Genomic DNA, 18,744 nt, shown 5'->3' on the forward strand with positions numbered 1-18,744 from the left:
AGAAATATTATTATTATTATTATTTTTTTTTTTTTGAGACAGAGTCTGGCACTGTCACCTGGGCTGGTGTGCAATGGCGCAATCTTGGCTCACTGCAACCTCCGCCTCCTGGGTTCAAGCGATTCTCTTGCCTCAGCCTCATGAGTAGCTGGGATTATAGGTGCCTGCCACCATGCCCGGTTAATTTTTTGTATTTTTAGTAGAGACGGGGTTTCACTATATTGGTCAGGCTGGTCTCGAACTCCTGACCTTGTAATCCGCCTGCCTCGGCCTCCCAAAGTGCTAGGATTACAGGCATGAGCCACTGCACCCAGCCTGTGGTTTTAAAAATATGCAAAATGTCAGACAACTAATTTGTAATAAACTTTTTAATGCTATTATAATGTAAATTACATTTCATACCAGCAGAATCCATATATGACAAAATAACATGTGAACTTAATCAAGCTTTGAACTTTTTTCTATTAGAGTTATACTACCTACAAAATTATATCTATTTTTTTCTTTCACAACTGGTACATTATGAATATAAAATAAACTAAGATTTTATTAAAGCCTACAATTATTATATCTATTTAAAGTACTAAAAAACCAATAATACATATTTTTATTTGGTGTTATTTTAAATATTCTTAGCAAAATTAAAGTGAAGAAGTAGAAATAAAATCTCAATATTTTAAAAATGAGAATGATTAAGTATTATTTGATGTTAGTTTGAAAATTTGTAAGGAGTAGTCAATAATTAATAATAGAAATCAAATCACTTTATAAAGTAACTTTTTACTCCACATTTAAAACTTTATTTATATTTATTATTTTTACAGTATCCTTGATAATTCTATAGACATAGATATTACCAACTACATTTAGGTATGAAAGATTAAAATGACCTTATTAGTATCACAACATTAAGGGTGAAGTTAAAATTAATAGCACAGGTTTTCTCCTTTCCCAACCAATAACTTAGCTGATTGATTCGCTATTTTTTTAAAGGCAGTATTTTTTAAAGACAGTAACTTTCATGATTAGTAACAGTGCTTTTGCTGATTTGTTTTAAAGAAATATGTGTCTTCTACCTTCTGTATTTTGTTTTTGTTTAACTTTCAGAGATCTATTCAATTGCATTGAATTTAGTTTTGAAGTTTTCCAAGAATATTTATTTGTTATTATTTATATGGCCTTTTTTTCTGTAACCATAATAATTTACTAAAAGGTTATTAGAATTAGTATTAATATTAATATGTTGTTAGAAATTAATACAGTCCAGAAGAATACTTACGTAAGGAAATTATATTTTTATTTAATAACAGTTTAAGAAAAATTAACAAGTTAGCCAATTTATAAAACCAAAAACTGTATTTTCAGCATCTAATTAGGCTACAAGGAGATGTCTGATATTTGAGGTTTCTCTTAATGTGAAAGACACATGAGATGAAATTAAATTGGCTAGTCTTTGAAAGGATTCTAAATTTTTTCTGATTTTCAAATCTAATATTTAGAAGTAAAATGGTAATTCATCCAAGTCAACAGTGGAGGTAAAAACATAACCCACTTTCCCTTGAATCAAAAGACGTTTACAATAGCATGCTTGCTGCTGCAGACTCTTTTGTGGTTGCCACTAATTAACATGTTTTTCACATCAAAGTCTTCAAAAGGAATATAGGTACAAATTGACTCAATAAATATTTATTGGGTAAAGGAATTCAAGAAGGTTTCTGGGTATGGAAAAAAGATATATAAAATACTAGTGAGATCTTCGTTAGAGATTTTCTACTTCGGCTGAATACAGAGCAGCCTGTCTCTCTATATTACTGGATCTTATCTTGAAATTATAGGTACCAAGCAAATGATACTGCAGGGAATGTGTAGCACTAACATTTTAATTAAAATACAAAATGATAATCTGCATCGGGGTACAGCTAAGCATTTGATGAGTTCCAATTATATTAGTAATAGCATTTTCATTTGATAACTAGATAACTGGGTAATTAAAAACATCTAATTAAAGCAAAGTCAAATCCTAATTTATAAAGGCAATGAAAACAAAAGAGCATAGTAAAACCCCATTAAAAAGTAGTTGCTACACCATTATGAATGAGATACATTTTTATCAATATCTTATAAAGCAAACAGAGGTTGAATCCTGCCATATGCTGATGTGTTAAAATACTAGAAGACCATATGATAAAGTAAGTCCCAAATCATAAACACAATACAAAATCCCCATGAGTTTTTTTTTTGCCAGTCCAAAGCCATTGTGAATAGGCATAGGATGAAGCACAATGTTGGGAGATGATGAAGAATCACTATACAAAGCTTTAAAGATTGAGGTCAGAATCTAGCTTAGTAACTCAGAAACAATTAATTGCACAGTGCAGGTATGTTATATTTTTGTTACCTGCATTGTTACTGCATTTCTCATCAGATGAAAGTAGGCAGAATCATTTAAATGTAGTCCAATCTGGAGTCCAGTATGAAGGGTGGTGGGGATGAAGTTACCACGGTTTTTGAGAAAGGAAAGGCCCAAATGTGCATTAACAATCATGAAGAAAGGGACTGGTTCAAGCAGGAGCCTTTATCCAAGAGTTCAAGGACAGATGGGAATTGGATTTTGTCTGGTGGACTTGATTGGCAAGGGTCGAAGAAGGCTGCTCAGCTGAGAAAACAGCACATGGCCTAATTATATCCACAACACAGGGATTTTTCAGTCCTCTCTTTAAAAATGAACTCTTCCTTGCATCTATGAAGCAACGTGAATCCTATCGTTAACACTTCTTTCTTTGTTGCTGACAAAAATTAACTCCTAAACCCACCAACAGAGCTTGAAATGTCACAGTTCCCTTTAGAGTGACACAGACCTCTTCCTCCTCCTGGCAAAATCTTCTGCATGAATGAAGGTTGAGAGAGCCTTAGTGAGGTGACTATCTGATGTCTCAGTGCTATTCCCAAAGTCATAGTTTTTCAGGCAAGGGCACAAGCAGTGGACAATGGCCCGGCGGATGTAGCTGTCGAAGATATAGTAAATGAAAGGGTTGACACAGCTGTTGGCAAATGCCAAGGGTCCACTCACCTCCATACCAAGCTGAAGAATGGCTGAGGGAAGATAGTGTTCCTGCTGCAACCCAGAGATAATGGCCAGGAGCTTGAAAGTATTGAAGGGCAGCCAGGAGACAAGAAAGGCTGCCACGACAATAAAGATGATCTTTATAGATTTCTTCAGCTTTTTGTTGTGCTTTCCTGACTGCTGGTAATGGGCACACAGCTTCCTTGCAATGCAACAGTAGCAGGTCACAATGCTCAACAAAGGGACAAAAAAGGTGAAAATTAAGGCCACCAGGGACCATATGAGTTTAATTGGAGTTGCCTTTTTCTCTGCACAGTATGGCTTATCATCAATCAGCGTGAGCTCCCTGGACAGAAGAGTAGGTAACCCCAGCAGGCAGGAGATAAACCAGATGCTGGCACAGACTACATATGCACAGTCTGTCCTTCTGAATTTCCTGGATACGGCTGGCCACACAATGGCCAGGTAGCGGTCAACACTCATGCAAGTGAGCAGGAGGACACTGCAGTGCATATTGACGGAGATCATGTAGGAGCTCCCTTTGCACAGGAAGGAGCCCGTCCTCCACAGTCCTAAAGATGCTTCTTTATCCACCCAGAGAGGCAATGTGACAAGGAAAATGAAGTCAGAGGCAGCTAGATTGATGATAAAGATGTCGATCAGTCTTCGGCTGCCGGGTTTGAAATGCAACGCTCCCATGAGAACAAGGTTCCCCAGCACTCCAGTCAGGAACACAGCTGTGTAAAAGACTGGAAGGAAGACAGAGGTGTAAGGAACATGGGAGTGGGTCTCCCTGATGTCAGAGTTTGGGCTCGTAGCATAGTAATAATCCAGATAAACTGAAGTTTCTTCTGGGTCCATCACCAAAGAGCAGATGCCAAATCTGGTGAGTTTCCTTACATATGATGTTTTTGTATAAATTTTAGAAACCTCAAGGGAGCTTCTTTTATACAGTGCCTGCCTCTCTCTCTCTTTTTTCCCCTCCCTTTAAAGATCTTGGACAAACATGAAAGCCGAGATTAAAAAATGCAGTTTCTACCAATCCTCAGAAAGGGCACACAAGGAGCACCACTCTGATTGGTGTTGGTTGGTTGTGGTTGTGGTTTTTTTAATTTGCATTTGCTCGTGAAACTGAGGTGCTTTTTGAGTTCTTTCTTCAAGATATTCAATTTATTTCTTTAAGGCCAGTAATTAAGAAGTGAATTAACTTGATTTTTTCACTTCCCTTAAAGACCTCCTTTGCTTTTGGCACTGAAATTTATTTTGATCTAGTCTTCTGTTTCACATAGAAGATACTGTTCTGCTTTTAGAATTGTAAGGCAACAATGATGTATTCTTTTTATTTACTGTGTTGGTGAACTAGGAAGAAAACTAGTCTTTCATTGTGTAAAGAGTGAATGAAAAGTTCCCCAAATCATACCAGTCTACAACTACGTCAAACAACATGATTCCAATTAGGGCATGAGAGTCTCCCCATCTATGTGGCTCTTTCATTTGACATGTAATCAATCCTGTTTCATAAGTTTTTAAAAATCCCCCAAAGACTGGGACCACGTTTTGTGCTCTTATTATTATTATTTTAAATTTTCCACTACAACTAGCATAGCATCTTGCACATAGTTGGTGCTTTGGAAATGGTAGTTTATTAGGTTTGATTCAGAAAATTCTTTTTGTTATCCAGCATAACTAGCAGAAATGAATTCATTGGGGTCTAACTTCAGGTATTGTTGTTATTTATGTAACTTACAAACACAGGTTTAAAAATCTCAAATTGCTATTTTTACCCTCCTACCTGCTATTGTAATTCAACCAGTGAAGTTCCCTTTTGTTAAGCATTAACATCATTGATTAGGAGATTTTCTCCCTATTAACCCTCAAATACACTTCATCAGACTCTGGATCCCCTCTGATCTTCTCTTCATTACACCACACCTGTGTAGCACTGATTTTTTAGCTTCTGAGCCATGGCCTTCTGGTACCTCCACACAGAAGTGAACATCACTTTTGGAATTGCTGATTGCTGATCTGGCAACAGATATACCTATAAGTGACATCATAACGGAGGTGCCAGCATGGACACTTATAAAAGGGAAGATTTTTTAGTACATTTAAAACACTTGGGGAACAGGCTAAAACAGAAAGAATTCTATCCCATTTTTCTCTCATATGTTTCCTTTTATGTTATGATGACCGTAGTAAAATACAACACATTTTGAAACGGACTCCATTTATTTCAGCTCTTTACTGGCCAAAGTGACTCAAGGCTCTCTTGCACTCTCCTTCTCTCCTATCTTATTTAATCTCAGAATTCTAGTTTCAGGTTGATATTGCTATTCATAGAAAAATGTATGTTTGTAGATGAAAATATAGTCATTAAACATTTGAAGCCCTTTCTTAAGTTGTTTTTTCGTTTGTTTGTTTAATTTTTGAGACAGGGTCTCACTAGGGTCTCACTTTGTCACCCAGGCTGGAGTGCAGTGTCTTGAACACAGCTCACTGCCAGGCCCATGCAATCCTCCCATCTCAGCCTCCTGACTGTCTAAGACTACAGGCATGCACCACCATGCCCAACTAATTTTTGCATTCTTTGTAGAGACGGGTTTTCACCATGTTGCCCAGGCTGGTCAGGAACTCCTGAGCTTGAGCGATCTACCTGCCTTGGCTTCCCAAAATGCTGGGATTACAGGCATGGGCCACCAAGCCTGGCCCTGCTCAATCGTTATTTCTTCAGTAATTAGTATATTAAAAAGAATCATCCTGCCGGTTGTACGTCCTCCTTCCCTCTTCCTCCTGATATGGTCTAGTGTCACTTGAGTCTTAGGCAAGTAAGCTGAGGTGAGGGAAGGATGAAGGCTCCTCTGACCTGGGACAGTCCCAGAAGTCACTCTGGAGTTGATTTGTGGGCCTGAGCCTGCCTTCTCCTGTGTCCCTGGCTGCTGTGCGCAATTCATTTAATTTCATGGAGGGCATATTCTTTACTAAATATAGACTACAGATCAGAGAAACTAATTAACCGCTTTGACATTTCTGGGACAGAAATCTTTCCCACTGGGTAAGCTTTAATTATTTAATAGAATAATTCATTTTGTCAAAAATTGAAGGAGGACAATATTTACTCGAAAAAGATTAATAGGGTAATATAGAATATTTAAACACATCATCTATATCTGTGTGCCTGTGTGTTTAGTACTAATCATATATATTCTTTAAGTGCACTGAAATTTTAATATTAGAATTCTGTACCCTACAACCATAAGTTCTTTTGGCATTTGAGAAAATAAGGTTGATTCTGGGTCTACGGTTTTTCTTCTTTTTTTTAATCCTTTGATATGTCTCAAGAATTCAACATAAAGGTATTATAAAATGGAAAAAGAGTTCATGCTCATACTGTAGAGGAAAATATTTGGCTGCACATTCATTCTGTATCCCTTAAATTTTTTTTTTCAAATTTCAAAAGTTGCTGGACTGCTGATGTAAACTATCTCAAATCCGATTTCCTCAGCAAACTATTGAAGCAGTTGTAGATAAAATAGTTTGCTTTATCATATATGGCCACTTTGAAGTATGATATTTAATGGTAGAATGCTACAATGTGAGAATACCCCCCGTGGATCAACAGCATCTTTGTACCCAAATCAGAAAACAAATTAAATGTTTTAAGCCAAAAACGGTCACATAGCATAGTGCCAGTCTTTTAGTACCTCAGAGTACAATGCTAGTACAAGACATAATCCACAATAAAGCTGGCTAAAGTGGGGTTGTAAATAAGCTGGTGCAACGGTCAATTTTAGGACTTTGAGTGTTCTTTAAAATAAACATGAAGAGACTAACAATAGAACAGACACCTACACATAGATCAAAACTCAAAAGCAACACTGGGTTCCATAAACATATGAAAAGTCAATGTAAACAGAATGATGGCAAAAAAAAAAAAAAGAATAAGATGTAAGTATTAGTAACTGAATTAGGGCATATATGCCACCTCTTTGGAATTTTTTTTTCTCAGAAAATAACGCTCAACTTTCCTCCCTGACTCCTGGCAGAAATAACTGCTTCTTCCTTTGTATTTCCTAAGAACTTTAAAAATACTGGTTACAAAGTACTTATCTCTTTTCACACTGTTAGTTTTCTTTGTATCTGACCCCTGGAGCTGATAATGAGCAACCTGAAGACGGAGTCCATTCATTATCTCTGGACTGGCCTCTAGCATACAGAAGTTACCCAACTAAAGTTCTTTTAGGACTCTTAAAGCCATTGTTTTGAACCTGTGGATGCCAGATCGTATTACCCAGATTAGAGTCATCAGGGACACCTGCTAAGCTGTAGCTTGCCAGACCCTATTCTAGATGTCTTCAGTCAGAATCATTGGGGAAGAAGTCTAGGACTTTATATTTAACAAGCATTCGAGGTGATTCTTATACACACTGAAGTTTAGAATCACTGTTCTAATTTATATAAGTTAACCAACATTATATATTATGCTTTGTTATTATTTTGACTAATTTTTAAAAAAGACTTAAAAGTTATCTCAAAATTTGAAATTTGTGGAAGTCTTTTAGTCTGAATATCACAAAATTTGAGGAATTAATTTAGATTTCCAGGCCCTACTTATTCTATGTTCCAATTCCAGAGTTATGCTCAGAACTGGTTCAGGTGTTGAAGATGAAGACAGAGAAAGGTTTTCTCTACTGAAACGTCTGCTTGAGTGAATCCATTATTATTTGCTGTGGCTTGCAGCCTCTGCTTCACAAGCAGGCTGAAGATTTAATAATAGAGCCACCCCAATTAGGCTTATTGAATTTATGATTATATTACTTCAGCCTCTTCCCTGTCAACCACCATATCAGGTGGAGACTCATTAGATTACATGCATATAGCACAGAAGAAAGAAATCCCTGGATACGAAGCCTTTGATTCACACATGCTCTGCTGATATGTCCCAGAATAAATGGCAAAGAGCATGAAGCAACTAATTATTTCTCAATAATCTCATCAGTCAAACAGTGTCATTATATATTCACTTGTTAGATACATTATCTTGTCCATTTCTTACAAGTATCATAAAGTGCAAAGTCAAATAGTTAAGTTTAAGAAAAATGATTATACTGTTTATACTCTAGGAGTTTATTTTTATTTTTAAATTCTCAGTTACTTGGAGAATTTAGTACTATATAATGTAATATCACATCATGCCAAATTAAGTGGCATGTATTCACTATTATGAGGGCCCCCCACTTAATTTACTGGGTTATTTCTATTGGTAACTAATACTTATATAGATAAAAATGATGTTACTATTCTAGGAATATATACTTTATATATATAATATATATAAATAATATATACTTTAGGTTTCTTCGAAATAGTAGGTTTAATCTGAATTTAGGTTGTGCATAACAAAAATTATGTTTATTTATGTTGGTGTCCTTGGCATCCAGCAGAGGGTCTGGCAAGCAATAGATGGTCAATAAACGATTGTAGATCTGGGATGAATCATGCTTGAGTTTTGAGTTATTTCCGCAGAGTAGGGACTTTTCACAAACTTCTTAGACAGCTTCCATTTTCTATTCAATCCTGGGATCTTTGTCACATCATAAACTAATATGAAGAGATGTTTCTAAGTTAATGCAGCACATTTTTTGTCAACTTATGCTAATGTTTTCACTTGGCACATCTTGTTGAATCAGAAGCAACTTGCAAACCAATAAATGTGAAAAATATCATTATCATGGCCTCATAATAAGTATGACGGACAGTGATGAGAAGAGGACTCTCTCAATGAAGACTCTTAAGTTTATTAATAATTAAATTAATTGATTATATTAGTTTCTTATCTGCAATAAGATTTTTTGAAAAGTTATTTTTGGGAGGCCCACAATTCATACTCATAACTCTATACTAACAAGTCTCAATTAGAAGAAATCAGAAAAGTTTCCTTCCATAATTTTACCTTCATAATTACTGTTAGTCTTTAATATAGCAAGGGCTGTTTTTTGGTATCTTTTCAAATCAGAATGCACATAGTCTTCCTCCTTTTCTTTGCAATCTACATTTGCCACTATCTCTGCTTCTAGTACATTGCCTAGGCTTGAGGGATAGGGTATATGAATTCTGCAATGAAACTCTAACGCTGTGGATCTATGAAAAACCATATTTTGTAGTTGCATTATTCTTCTTCCAGTAGAATTATAAACTGTAAAATTTTAGAGCTTCAAGTGGTATTAATGATCATTAGTACAACTATTTTACTAATGAGGACCCTAGGGTCCAGAAAGGGGTCATTAACCAAAGATCCATTGACAATTTTTAAATAAAGGATAATTTAAACTTAAACTTCTCATTTACATATGGCTCATTCACTGTCTTTCAGAAGCATGGGCATCTAAAAATTATAGTTTTTTATTATATGTGGCACTTTACAGGAATTACTGAAAAAAAAAGGAGGCATTTTAGATGCACTTTTCTATTTGCCTTGATCTTGATTCTGTTATTGTTCTACAGTGAATGGGTGCAAGGAAATTCAAAGATAGGTACATTTTTAAAAATGGTTTTTGGTTGGAACCCAGAATTGTACGTATTCCCATTTTCTTCCTTTCTGAACTCCAAAGTTCACAAGGAAAACAACACAGGAAAAAAAATTACATGAAGAAACATAATGTAAATATATCTTATAATGTAGATATAACTTTTAATTCCTAAAAATGTGCAATTAAAAATAAAATATTAAATCTATTGGGGAATTTAGTATTGATGGAAATTCTAGTGTGAAGAGTTGTTTCATAAGTACATAATAAAAACAAGTTACAACATCTGAGTATCTAGATTTTCAGTTATTGGTTTTATTTTAAATGTGCTATAACTATAATGCCTTCAGGTTGAAACTAGAACCATCTTTAACAAGTTAAGCTAGATGCCTCATTTAACTTTGCTTTTAAACCTAAATTCCATAATCTCTACATGGTTGCACAAAATCATCTTTCATATTTGTGAAAATATGAGGCTAGCTACCGTTTCTCAAACAGCAGAGTAAGAAGCAGAAGTAGAAATTTAGCTCCATTAATTAATTAAGGATTTATTTTACCTACTCATACAACAAGCAAGCATAAATAGAAATTAGGAAACACCAAAGATGCAGAGATAAACCAGAAATACGGTTGTGTGGTTGGTGAAACTGGGTGTGAAGAGGCCGTTCAGGTCCTCTCTCAGAATGATCAAAACTGCAAACACGTCGACACCTCCAGGTTCACACTAGGTTGGTCAGTGAAATGCGTCCTGAGTGTTTTCTAGGCATTCTGAAGACTTGAAAGGTGCAAGTATCCTACTCCTTTGCAAGTCTTCCCAGAAACATCCACCTCCTGAGTCATGACGATCCCAGGCCTGGGAATCTCCTGAGCAGGGCTAAACAAGGATGCCCAAAATACTAGCCCTGGCAAATCTTTCCTAGTCATTTGGTGGTTAGTCCAGAGCTTCTCAAACCTGCTGAAGCGAGCAGGAACACCTCTCTCTATAAATGGCTTATCTCCATTTAGGGGTAGCCTCTAGGGTTCATGCAGGAGCTTTGAAAGCTGTCTGTCTTTTTCCGTCCTTTTTTTCCCGGTCCGCGCCTGCTCCCTGCGTGCCTTGTCGCCATGCTTCCGAAAATTGAGGAAATTCAGGACTTTCTGTTCACAGCCCAACGAAAGGATGCTGAATCTGTCAAGTTCAAGAAAAATAAGGACAATGTGAAGTTTAAAGCTCGATGCAGCAGATATCTTTATACCCTGGTCGTCAGTGACAAAGAGAAGGCAGAGAAACTGAAGCCAGTCCCTGCCTCCTGGTTACCAGGTGGTGAGGGAGTTGAAATGAACCAGCCACACTGATTTGAACTGTATTAGAATACAAAAAAACAAAACAAAACAAAACAAAACCAAAAAAACTGTTCTCACTAAGCTTACTCAAATATTATATTCAACAAATACTAATAATTTAATGATTCTTTCCTAAGCCTCAGGTCCTGTGCTGGGCGTTTACATGTATTTTCTCAATCTTCACAACGATCATGTGGGATAGATGCTACTGTCAACATCCATATTTTGGAGAAAAGAGAACGGAGACTTAAAGAAGGCTAATTCTCCAAAGTCACAAAACGAGTATATTCAAGTGTGTTACCATGGTAGTCAGTTACTCTAATATCCAAGTTTGCTACCAAGTCAGTTACTCTCTCTAGTTCCTTTATCTGTAGACTGAAGTTGTTTCTTCTCTCCCCTTTAAATTTCTCTTTTGCCTGGTTTACTGACCACATGATCTCAGTGGAGAGGTAAATCCGAAAGTGGGGAATTTCTTTTTTTGAGGCGGAGTCTTGTTCTGTCGCCCAGGCTGGAGGCTGGAGTGCAGTGGCGTGATCTCGGCTCACTGCAAGCTCCGCCTCCTGGGTTCATGCCATTCTCCTGCCTCAGCCTCCCAAGTAGCTGAGACTACAAGCGCCCACCAACACGCCTGGCTAATTTTTTTGTATTTTTAGTAGAGACAGGGTTTCACCGTGTTAGCCAGGATGGTCTCGATCTCCCGACCTCATGATCCGCCGCCTAGGCCTCCCAAAGTACTGGGATTACAGGCGTGAGCCACCACGCCCTGCGGAAAATAGGGGATTTCTAATGAAGGCCAATGGATGAAGATATTTCCTGGAGTATAAAGGCATTTATGCGTCTTACCACACATTGACAATTTGCCTGTGCCCCTCCGCCACTTTCTCTAGTTGGTACCTCTGACAAATTTTGATTATACGCTGTATATGAAAATCCAGAGTCATGTTTGAATATATTTGGCTACTACCTTATTATGTGCTGCATATGAATATCAGTTTCACCCACTCAGGTGAAAGAAATGTAACTACAGATAGAGAAACATATCATGCCTTTAATCTGTAAAAGTGGTAGAAATCTAATATCAACTTGAAGCTCCCATCTTTCTCCTGTGCTAAATTACAAGGCATTAGGGGACAGGGTGGGGGTTTAAGAGCCCCTCTGGTCCTTGAGTCAGCTTTCTTTGTCGGTTACTGTTGAGAAATCCACCATTTGCTGGTCCCAGGCCACGTTAATAGTTCCACTCATGTTATTGTTAAGATGTCTCTGCTTCCTGTCCATGAATTTCTGTGTTAAATCTGAGGGTTCAGAATCATTGTTGCCCCTGTGCCACACATCATCTGCAATCTCCAATGCTGTCCATGACCTTATCTGCTTGAGTGATGTTCCCCAAATTTCAGTCCTTTTCCTACTATACGCACAATTTTTTATTCATTTTTTGACATATCTGGTATCCTCAGTATTATTAACTTAATAGTTTTTGAATTAAATGAAAAAAATTTAAAAGGAACAACATTGCTGCAATAGAAAACTAGTATCACTTGTCATAAAAAGAAGGCAGCTACAAACATTTTATGAAACCCAAATAATGTCATTACATTCTTGATGGATACTGTCTGCTAGGTCACATACTTCTTAGCCTAAACTTATGCAATAAAACCAGAAGGATGCTCTGCTCCAATGGGAGGGATTCTGGGAGAGGGAAATAAAATGGGTCAACGTTTCACAAGTAGAATCCCATTTTTGTTCATTTATACTTAGATCTAGAGGCAGGGTGGTGTGATAGGGAAAGCACAGGCCTAAAAGTCAGACCTAAGTTATACAAGTCACGGTCATTGACTCGAGGTGACCGGAAACAGGACCGCTTTACTTTCTGGACCATTTTCCCTTCCTCCCTAAAATGCAAGAATCCAACAGCCTAGACTTCCCTTCTGCGTACCGGCTTGCCCTGAGGAGCTGAACTACATCTCCCATAGGGCACCGCGCGCGGCGCCGGGAATGCCTATCGCCGCCTCAGACATCTTTCAGTCTGTCCCTCCTACAACTCCCACAAGGCCCCTCGGCCCCGGGCCGCGGCCCGGCCCGGAGTGGGGGCGGGCGGAGGCGCGGGAGTTATGGAGGGGGCGGGCTCTGCAGGGAAGTGCGTCAGAGGAGGCGCGGGGAGAGTAGGGTGCTGTGGTCCGAGCTAGAGGGTGAAGCTGGCGGAGCAGGAGGATGGGCGGTGAGTGAGCGGGACCTGCGTCGCCAGGCGGGGGTCGCGTCGCAGTTCGATGTTCCCGGCGGTTTGAAGAGGGGGCCCCTTCCCGGGCGTGGTCGGGACTGGGCGGGTTCCCAGCGGCGGGTTTGTCCCTGGGCCGAGCCCTCTAGGGCGGGGCCTGGTCGGGTACCGGGAGACCCTGGCCCGGGGCCGAGCACGGCTGCCCCGCCCCAGCCCTGGCCTTCTCCGGCCCCGCCGTGAGGCCCGGGAGGTGACCGCTCCAGGCGTCCGGCTTGGACGAACCGCCGTTCCCAGTGCTGGGACCCTTTAAGGTCATTTGAGAGCACCAGGATGAAGGGGGGATTTTAAAAAAATCAAAATACAAATCCAACTTTTTGAGTTATCGTTGTCATTGCCCTTATCTTTCCGGAGTCACTTCCCATTTTCCAAACTCAGCAACCCCAGTTTGCGAGTCTGTTTTCGTGCACCTTTGTAAGGTGTTTGGTGCGGTCGCGGTGTATACTTGCCGTGTAGTATTTGACTCAGCGCGATCCGCCTTGAGTCATTTTACCGCGGCCATTTACTACTGCCGTTGAGCCCTGTCCACGCCTGGGGAGTGTTGATATTTTGAGAGTTTTCTGTCTGGCTGAGGAGGGATCATTTAGTTTTTGCGGACATATGTTGCACTTAGGAGATAGGGAGAGAGCAAGATTTCTGTTGAGGAGGTTCAGAAGTATAAGGAATAGGGAGAGTAGATAGGAGTGAAGCATTTGGCTTAGCTTTAATGGATTAGGGAGAGATTGCTATCCAGCATTATTACATGTTATTGTTCTCTTTGCTATTTTATACACCTAGAACAACCTTTCCCTCGGGGTTAACAAACATCTTCAACTCTGTTTTCCGTATGGCTCCTGACTCTTACCTTTGTTTTAGGAGGCTTCCCTCTTCAGAGGAAACTGGGAGAAGCCAATTTCCACTGCTTCTTTTTCCTGTGCCTTTTTAACACTCAAACCCGAACACTTAATCCTCTGCAGCTTGTGCAGAAATTCAGTCTGTAATTTAAAATGTGTGCAGGGTACACTGCTGACCATGGGCATGTCTATTGTTTGTATCTGTAATGTGTATGTCCATTTCAGTGTTGTCTGTTTTAGTATGCAGGTGATAGACTAGAGAACAAGACCTCTGTCTCCGTAGCATCCTGGGTATGTGAGCATTCAATAAGTACTTTTATGAGAATGAGTTTTGTTTTAAGCTTAATTAAAAACATGCTTGCTTTCTAAAAAAAATTGTTAATGGTTATATGTACGAAGGGATGGGGAATTGGGTAAAGGGTGCATTTGGAATAATTCAAAATAATCTTTCTTATTTGTCCGTAAAGTCTAACTTTTCTTCTTTCTTCAACTTTTAAACAGAGCAGTCTGAATGCCAGAATGGATAACCGTTTTGCTACAGCATTTGTAATTGCTTGTGTGCTTAGCCTCATTTCCACCATCTACATGGCAGCCTCCATTGGCACAGACTTCTGGTATGAATATCGAAGTCCAGTTCAAGAAAATTCCAGTGATTTGAATAAAAGCATCTGGGATGAATTCATTAGTGATGAGGCAGATGAAAAGACTTATAATGATGCACTTTTTCGATACAATGGTACAGTGGGATTGTGGAGACGGTGTATCACCATACCCAAAAACATGCATTGGTATAGCCCACCAGAAAGGACAGGTATTTCTCTTATTTTAACTTCTCTCTTCTTTACCTGGTTAATAATAGACAAAACGACCTAATGATTGCCCAATTACATGTAAGCAGGTTTGTTGGTTCTCTCTCTCCTTAAATAAGTAAATCATGTGTATCTTCTCTTTCTACCGCCTTCTCTTCCCAGCTTCTTTGCATTACCATGGTACTCATCAGTATTGGCTGGATGAGGAACTTTTCTTATCCTTGGAAAGCCATTAAAATTTTTTTTCTTATTTACTCACTCATTAAAATACTTTTCGTTATTCTAACACATGTCATAAAGAAATAGTTGGAAAAATAAATCGAAAGACTTTTAAAAATATTTGGTAACTAGTAAAAGGACTACCATCGAAAATCAACTCAACAAATTGTCCTTTTATGGGTTAGCTGTATTATGATACATATCTATCATTTGCCCCTATGTCTTAGAGGATATAATTTGACCAGCTCTACATTTAAATCTGTGTAATTATGAGACTGTTTTACAACAATCTTGATGCAGAGTTGGTAGGTTAAGAAATTTATTACAGAAGTAAAAAAAAAAAAAAAACCAAGTTTTTCAGGTTTATTTTGCAGGCATTCTTATTTAACACTTAAAGATTTTAATTTCCAGTTATTAAAATGGTAGCTTTAGAACTCTTTGTAAGGAACAACTTTACAGTTTATTTATGACTACTTCTGTTGGCCCCTTAGTGGGGAAGCATTGTATTCAAATCATAGCAGAACAGGCTTGAGTTACGATATATCAAAAGGATGATAATATGTCACTGTATCTGGAAAAAAAAAGGAGATAATTTGGAAGGAAAGGAGGGAAAGTTGGTTAAAATTCATTGTAAAATGTTCAGTTTGACTTACAAGGTTACAGGAGCACTTGATACTGATATTGGAGTTGGAATTGGAGTGTTACCATTTAGTCATTTATTAAACAAATAATTTATTGCATGTCTCCATGTTCCAGGGCCTCTTAGCTGGGAGAACATCAGGAAAGAGAACAAAATCCTTACTCCTGGGGAGCTAGCATTCTAATAAAGGATGACAGGCAGTGAACAGAATATAACAGTATAAACAGAATAAATAATTATTTAGTATGTTAAAAGATGACACGTGCTATGGCAAAATAGAACACAAAAGGGATTTGGAAATAATGTGGGAAAAGGAATATTGGTGGCCATAGGTTATGATTTTCAATAGGGTACTTAAGGTAGGTCTCATTGAGAAGACACCACTTGAGTAAAGAATGTAGTTAAAGACTAGACGAAAGAGTTGGCCATATGGGTAAATGGGGAGGAAGTCATTTAGGTTGGAAAGGACATCTACTGCAAAGGCCCTATGGTGGGAGCATGCCTGAAATATTCAAGGACCAGTAAGGAAGCCACTGGGTCGGAATGGAGGGAGAGATGGGAAGTTGGGTATGCTGTTAAAGACCTACTTTGGGAGCAGGACTGGGGCAAATCCTGGAGGACTCCAGGCATAATGAGAACTTTGGTGTTGACTCCAAGTACAATGCTGAGCCATGATCTGGTCACCCTGGCTGTTGTGAGAACAGAGGCAGCAGACAAAGGTGGAAGCTAGAAGACTATGGTTAGGAGGCTATAGAAGTAATTCAGGTTAAGTGATGATTATGACTCACACCAGAATGGTAGCACTGAGCAGCAGCTGGGTTCTGGACATAGTTTGAAGGAAGAATTCCTGAGATTTCCTGATGGAGTGTAAAGGTACAAGAATTACTCTAAAGTTTCTGGTCTGAGGAACTGGAAGTGTGGATTTGGCATTCCCTGAGATGGGGATATGGTTGGTAAAGCAGAGTTGGATGAGAAGATCAACATTCCTATTTATTTCGGTCTTTGTTCCCTCCCCTTCTTCCTAGGCTTTCTACATAGCTATTCTGCCATTCATTTTACTGCTTCTACTTTATTTTTCTTCCTTGTGCCTATGTCTTCAGCATGCCACTGAGAACCAGTGGCATCCATTGCACATCTATGAAACCTGTGTGTCAGTCAGGGCCAGAGAAGTTGCTGACCCCTCTGGAAACATCCTTTACTTTTTACTTCAGAGAATAATTACTGAAAGAGATTTTTGTTAAATGTTTATAATTAAAACAACAGGCAATTGTTCTTGTTCCAGAGTCATTTGATGTGGTCACAAAATGTGTGAGTTTCACACTAACTGAGCAGTTCATGGAGAAATTTGTTGATCCCGGAAACCACAATAGCGGGATTGATCTACTTAGGACCTGTGAGTACTTTGATTTCACCAGGACAGTTGGGGGAACAAAGATAATTTTATTTGTCTCTTTTTGGACTATGTTTTTGGAATAAGATGAGTTAGTAGATTGCGCCAGCGTGAAATAAAATATCTAATAGTATCAGTGATCTGTATTCTGTTGATATTTTAGAAGGTGGATACATGCTTACCAAATTTCAGATGATTTGAAGTTGACAGGGGCAGCTACTTCATTGGATGATGGGATCTAGACCTTCAAAAGATGTTATTAATGGGCCCGTTTAATAAAAGGAAATTTAGTTGGGATAACTTATAAATTCCTATATTTGAATTAAACACTTTACACTGCTTGAGTTCAGATAAGTATATGTGAAAAAAGTTGACTGCAAGCTCTAAATGAGTCAGTGAGTTGTCAGGCCTGTCAAAAGTGTTTATCCAGTCTTAGGTGATAGTAACAAAAGGGTAGATGTCAAAAAAGATGAAAGTATTTATTAGGAACAGTCTATCCCTTGATGGTCAGGCAGCCCATGAAATACTGTCTTCAGATTTGAGCCTCAGTTTTCAGGGCTATAGGGACTTGCCCAGAAGAATGACCATGTTGTAAGAGAAAAGGTTGAATAAGATGTAGGTATTCAGTTTTATAAAGAGAATGTGTAGCAAGCAGTTTATTACTAGGAGAGTTTGAAAGAAAGTAAGTTAGAAAAACACTTAAGAAGTTCCAGAAAGCAGAACTAGCACCAAAAGGTAAAGTTTGGTCAAGACTGATATGAATGCATTTCTAATAATGAATATTATTGGAAAATGGAATGGCATGTTTTGTGAGGTCATCAGGTTTTCTTCCCATGTTGATGAGAGATTTATGATAATTAAAACTACCTTTAGATTCTCTGCTTTATGCTTTATGTATATTCCTTCAACAGCCCTATAAGACAGGTCATTTATAATTATCATTAATTTACTTGTTGTTATGGCCTTTAGATCCTATAAAGACCTAGAGATTGTTGGTAGGTAGAGTCAGACTGATTTTTGTATCAAATCCTGGCTCTACCACTTACTGTGTTATTTTTACAAGTTATTTATGACTCTTGCCTCAGTTTCCTTAATTACAAAATGGAATTAATAATAATACAGCTGTAGCTATGGGGGATTGGATTCAGGACCCCCTGCTAATTCCAAGGTTGATAAAGTCCCTTATATAAAATGGCATAGTATTAGCATATAACCTACACAATCCTCCTGTATACTTTAAATCATCTTTAGATTGCTTATAATACCCAACACAATATAAATGCTATGTAAACAGTTGTTATACTATATATTTGTAAATTTGTATCATTATTTTTTTTTTCTGAATATTTTTAACCCTTGGTTAGTTGAATCTGCGGATGCAAAACCTGCAGATATGGAGGGCTGACTGTACCTACTTTCTAGGGTTGTTGGGAGGATTAATACAGAAAATGTGTAGACAAACAGCATGGAACATAGTGAACCCTCAGTAATTGCTACTACCTGTTAGTGTCCTTTTACTTTTATCAGGACAAGAGTAGCATCTTTTTGAATAATGTGCTTTAGAAAAGAGGCCTCAATGTTAAAATACTTTCTCACTTTTTGAGAAAAGATCTAATTAGAATATGAAAGAAATTGCCGTTGCGGGGAAAATGGTCTGAAATCACGGTAACATT

The 18,744-nt window shown here is 38.2% G+C and overlaps 2 protein-coding genes and 1 pseudogene across 7 annotated transcripts in view; 2 read left to right on the top strand and 1 right to left on the bottom strand.

The window, feature by feature from the left end:
• The window catches only part of CLDND1 (claudin domain containing 1), a 41,865-nt gene that overhangs the window by 21,380 nt on the left and 1,741 nt on the right, over nucleotides 1–18,744 (top strand). For 3 of the 6 annotated variants that reach the window (XM_054481125.2, XM_054481124.2, XM_054481122.2), the window contains exons 2-3: nucleotides 14,515–14,824; nucleotides 16,964–17,074. In XM_054481125.2, coding sequence (XP_054337100.1) covers nucleotides 14,533–14,824; nucleotides 16,964–17,074 — 403 coding nt within the window. In that variant the 5' untranslated portion in view covers nucleotides 14,515–14,532. Of the gene's footprint in view, nucleotides 1–12,899; nucleotides 13,127–14,253; nucleotides 14,305–14,514; nucleotides 14,825–16,963; nucleotides 17,075–18,744 lie in introns of those variants that run through there. The other 3 variants (XM_054481126.2, XM_054481121.1, XM_054481123.2) reach the window with 3 other exon arrangements.
• Nucleotides 710–4,064, bottom strand: GPR15 (G protein-coupled receptor 15). Its single transcript, XM_054481120.1, has one exon. It carries the CDS (start codon nucleotides 3,923–3,925, stop codon nucleotides 2,843–2,845), a length of 1,083 nt encoding a protein of 360 aa, XP_054337095.1. The 5' UTR covers nucleotides 3,926–4,064; the 3' UTR covers nucleotides 710–2,842.
• LOC129033104 (large ribosomal subunit protein eL38-like) lies at nucleotides 3,910–11,037 on the top strand (annotated as a pseudogene).

This window comes from Pongo pygmaeus, chromosome 2 (genome assembly GCF_028885625.2).
Source record: "Pongo pygmaeus isolate AG05252 chromosome 2, NHGRI_mPonPyg2-v2.0_pri, whole genome shotgun sequence".
Taxonomy (NCBI): Eukaryota; Metazoa; Chordata; class Mammalia; order Primates; family Hominidae; genus Pongo; species Pongo pygmaeus.

What these genes read in the sequence shown, in the direction of transcription:
- GPR15 (XM_054481120.1), bottom strand. Translation starts at nt 3,925, where the DNA reads ATGGACCCAGAAGAAACTTCAGTTTATCTGGATTATTACTATGCTACG.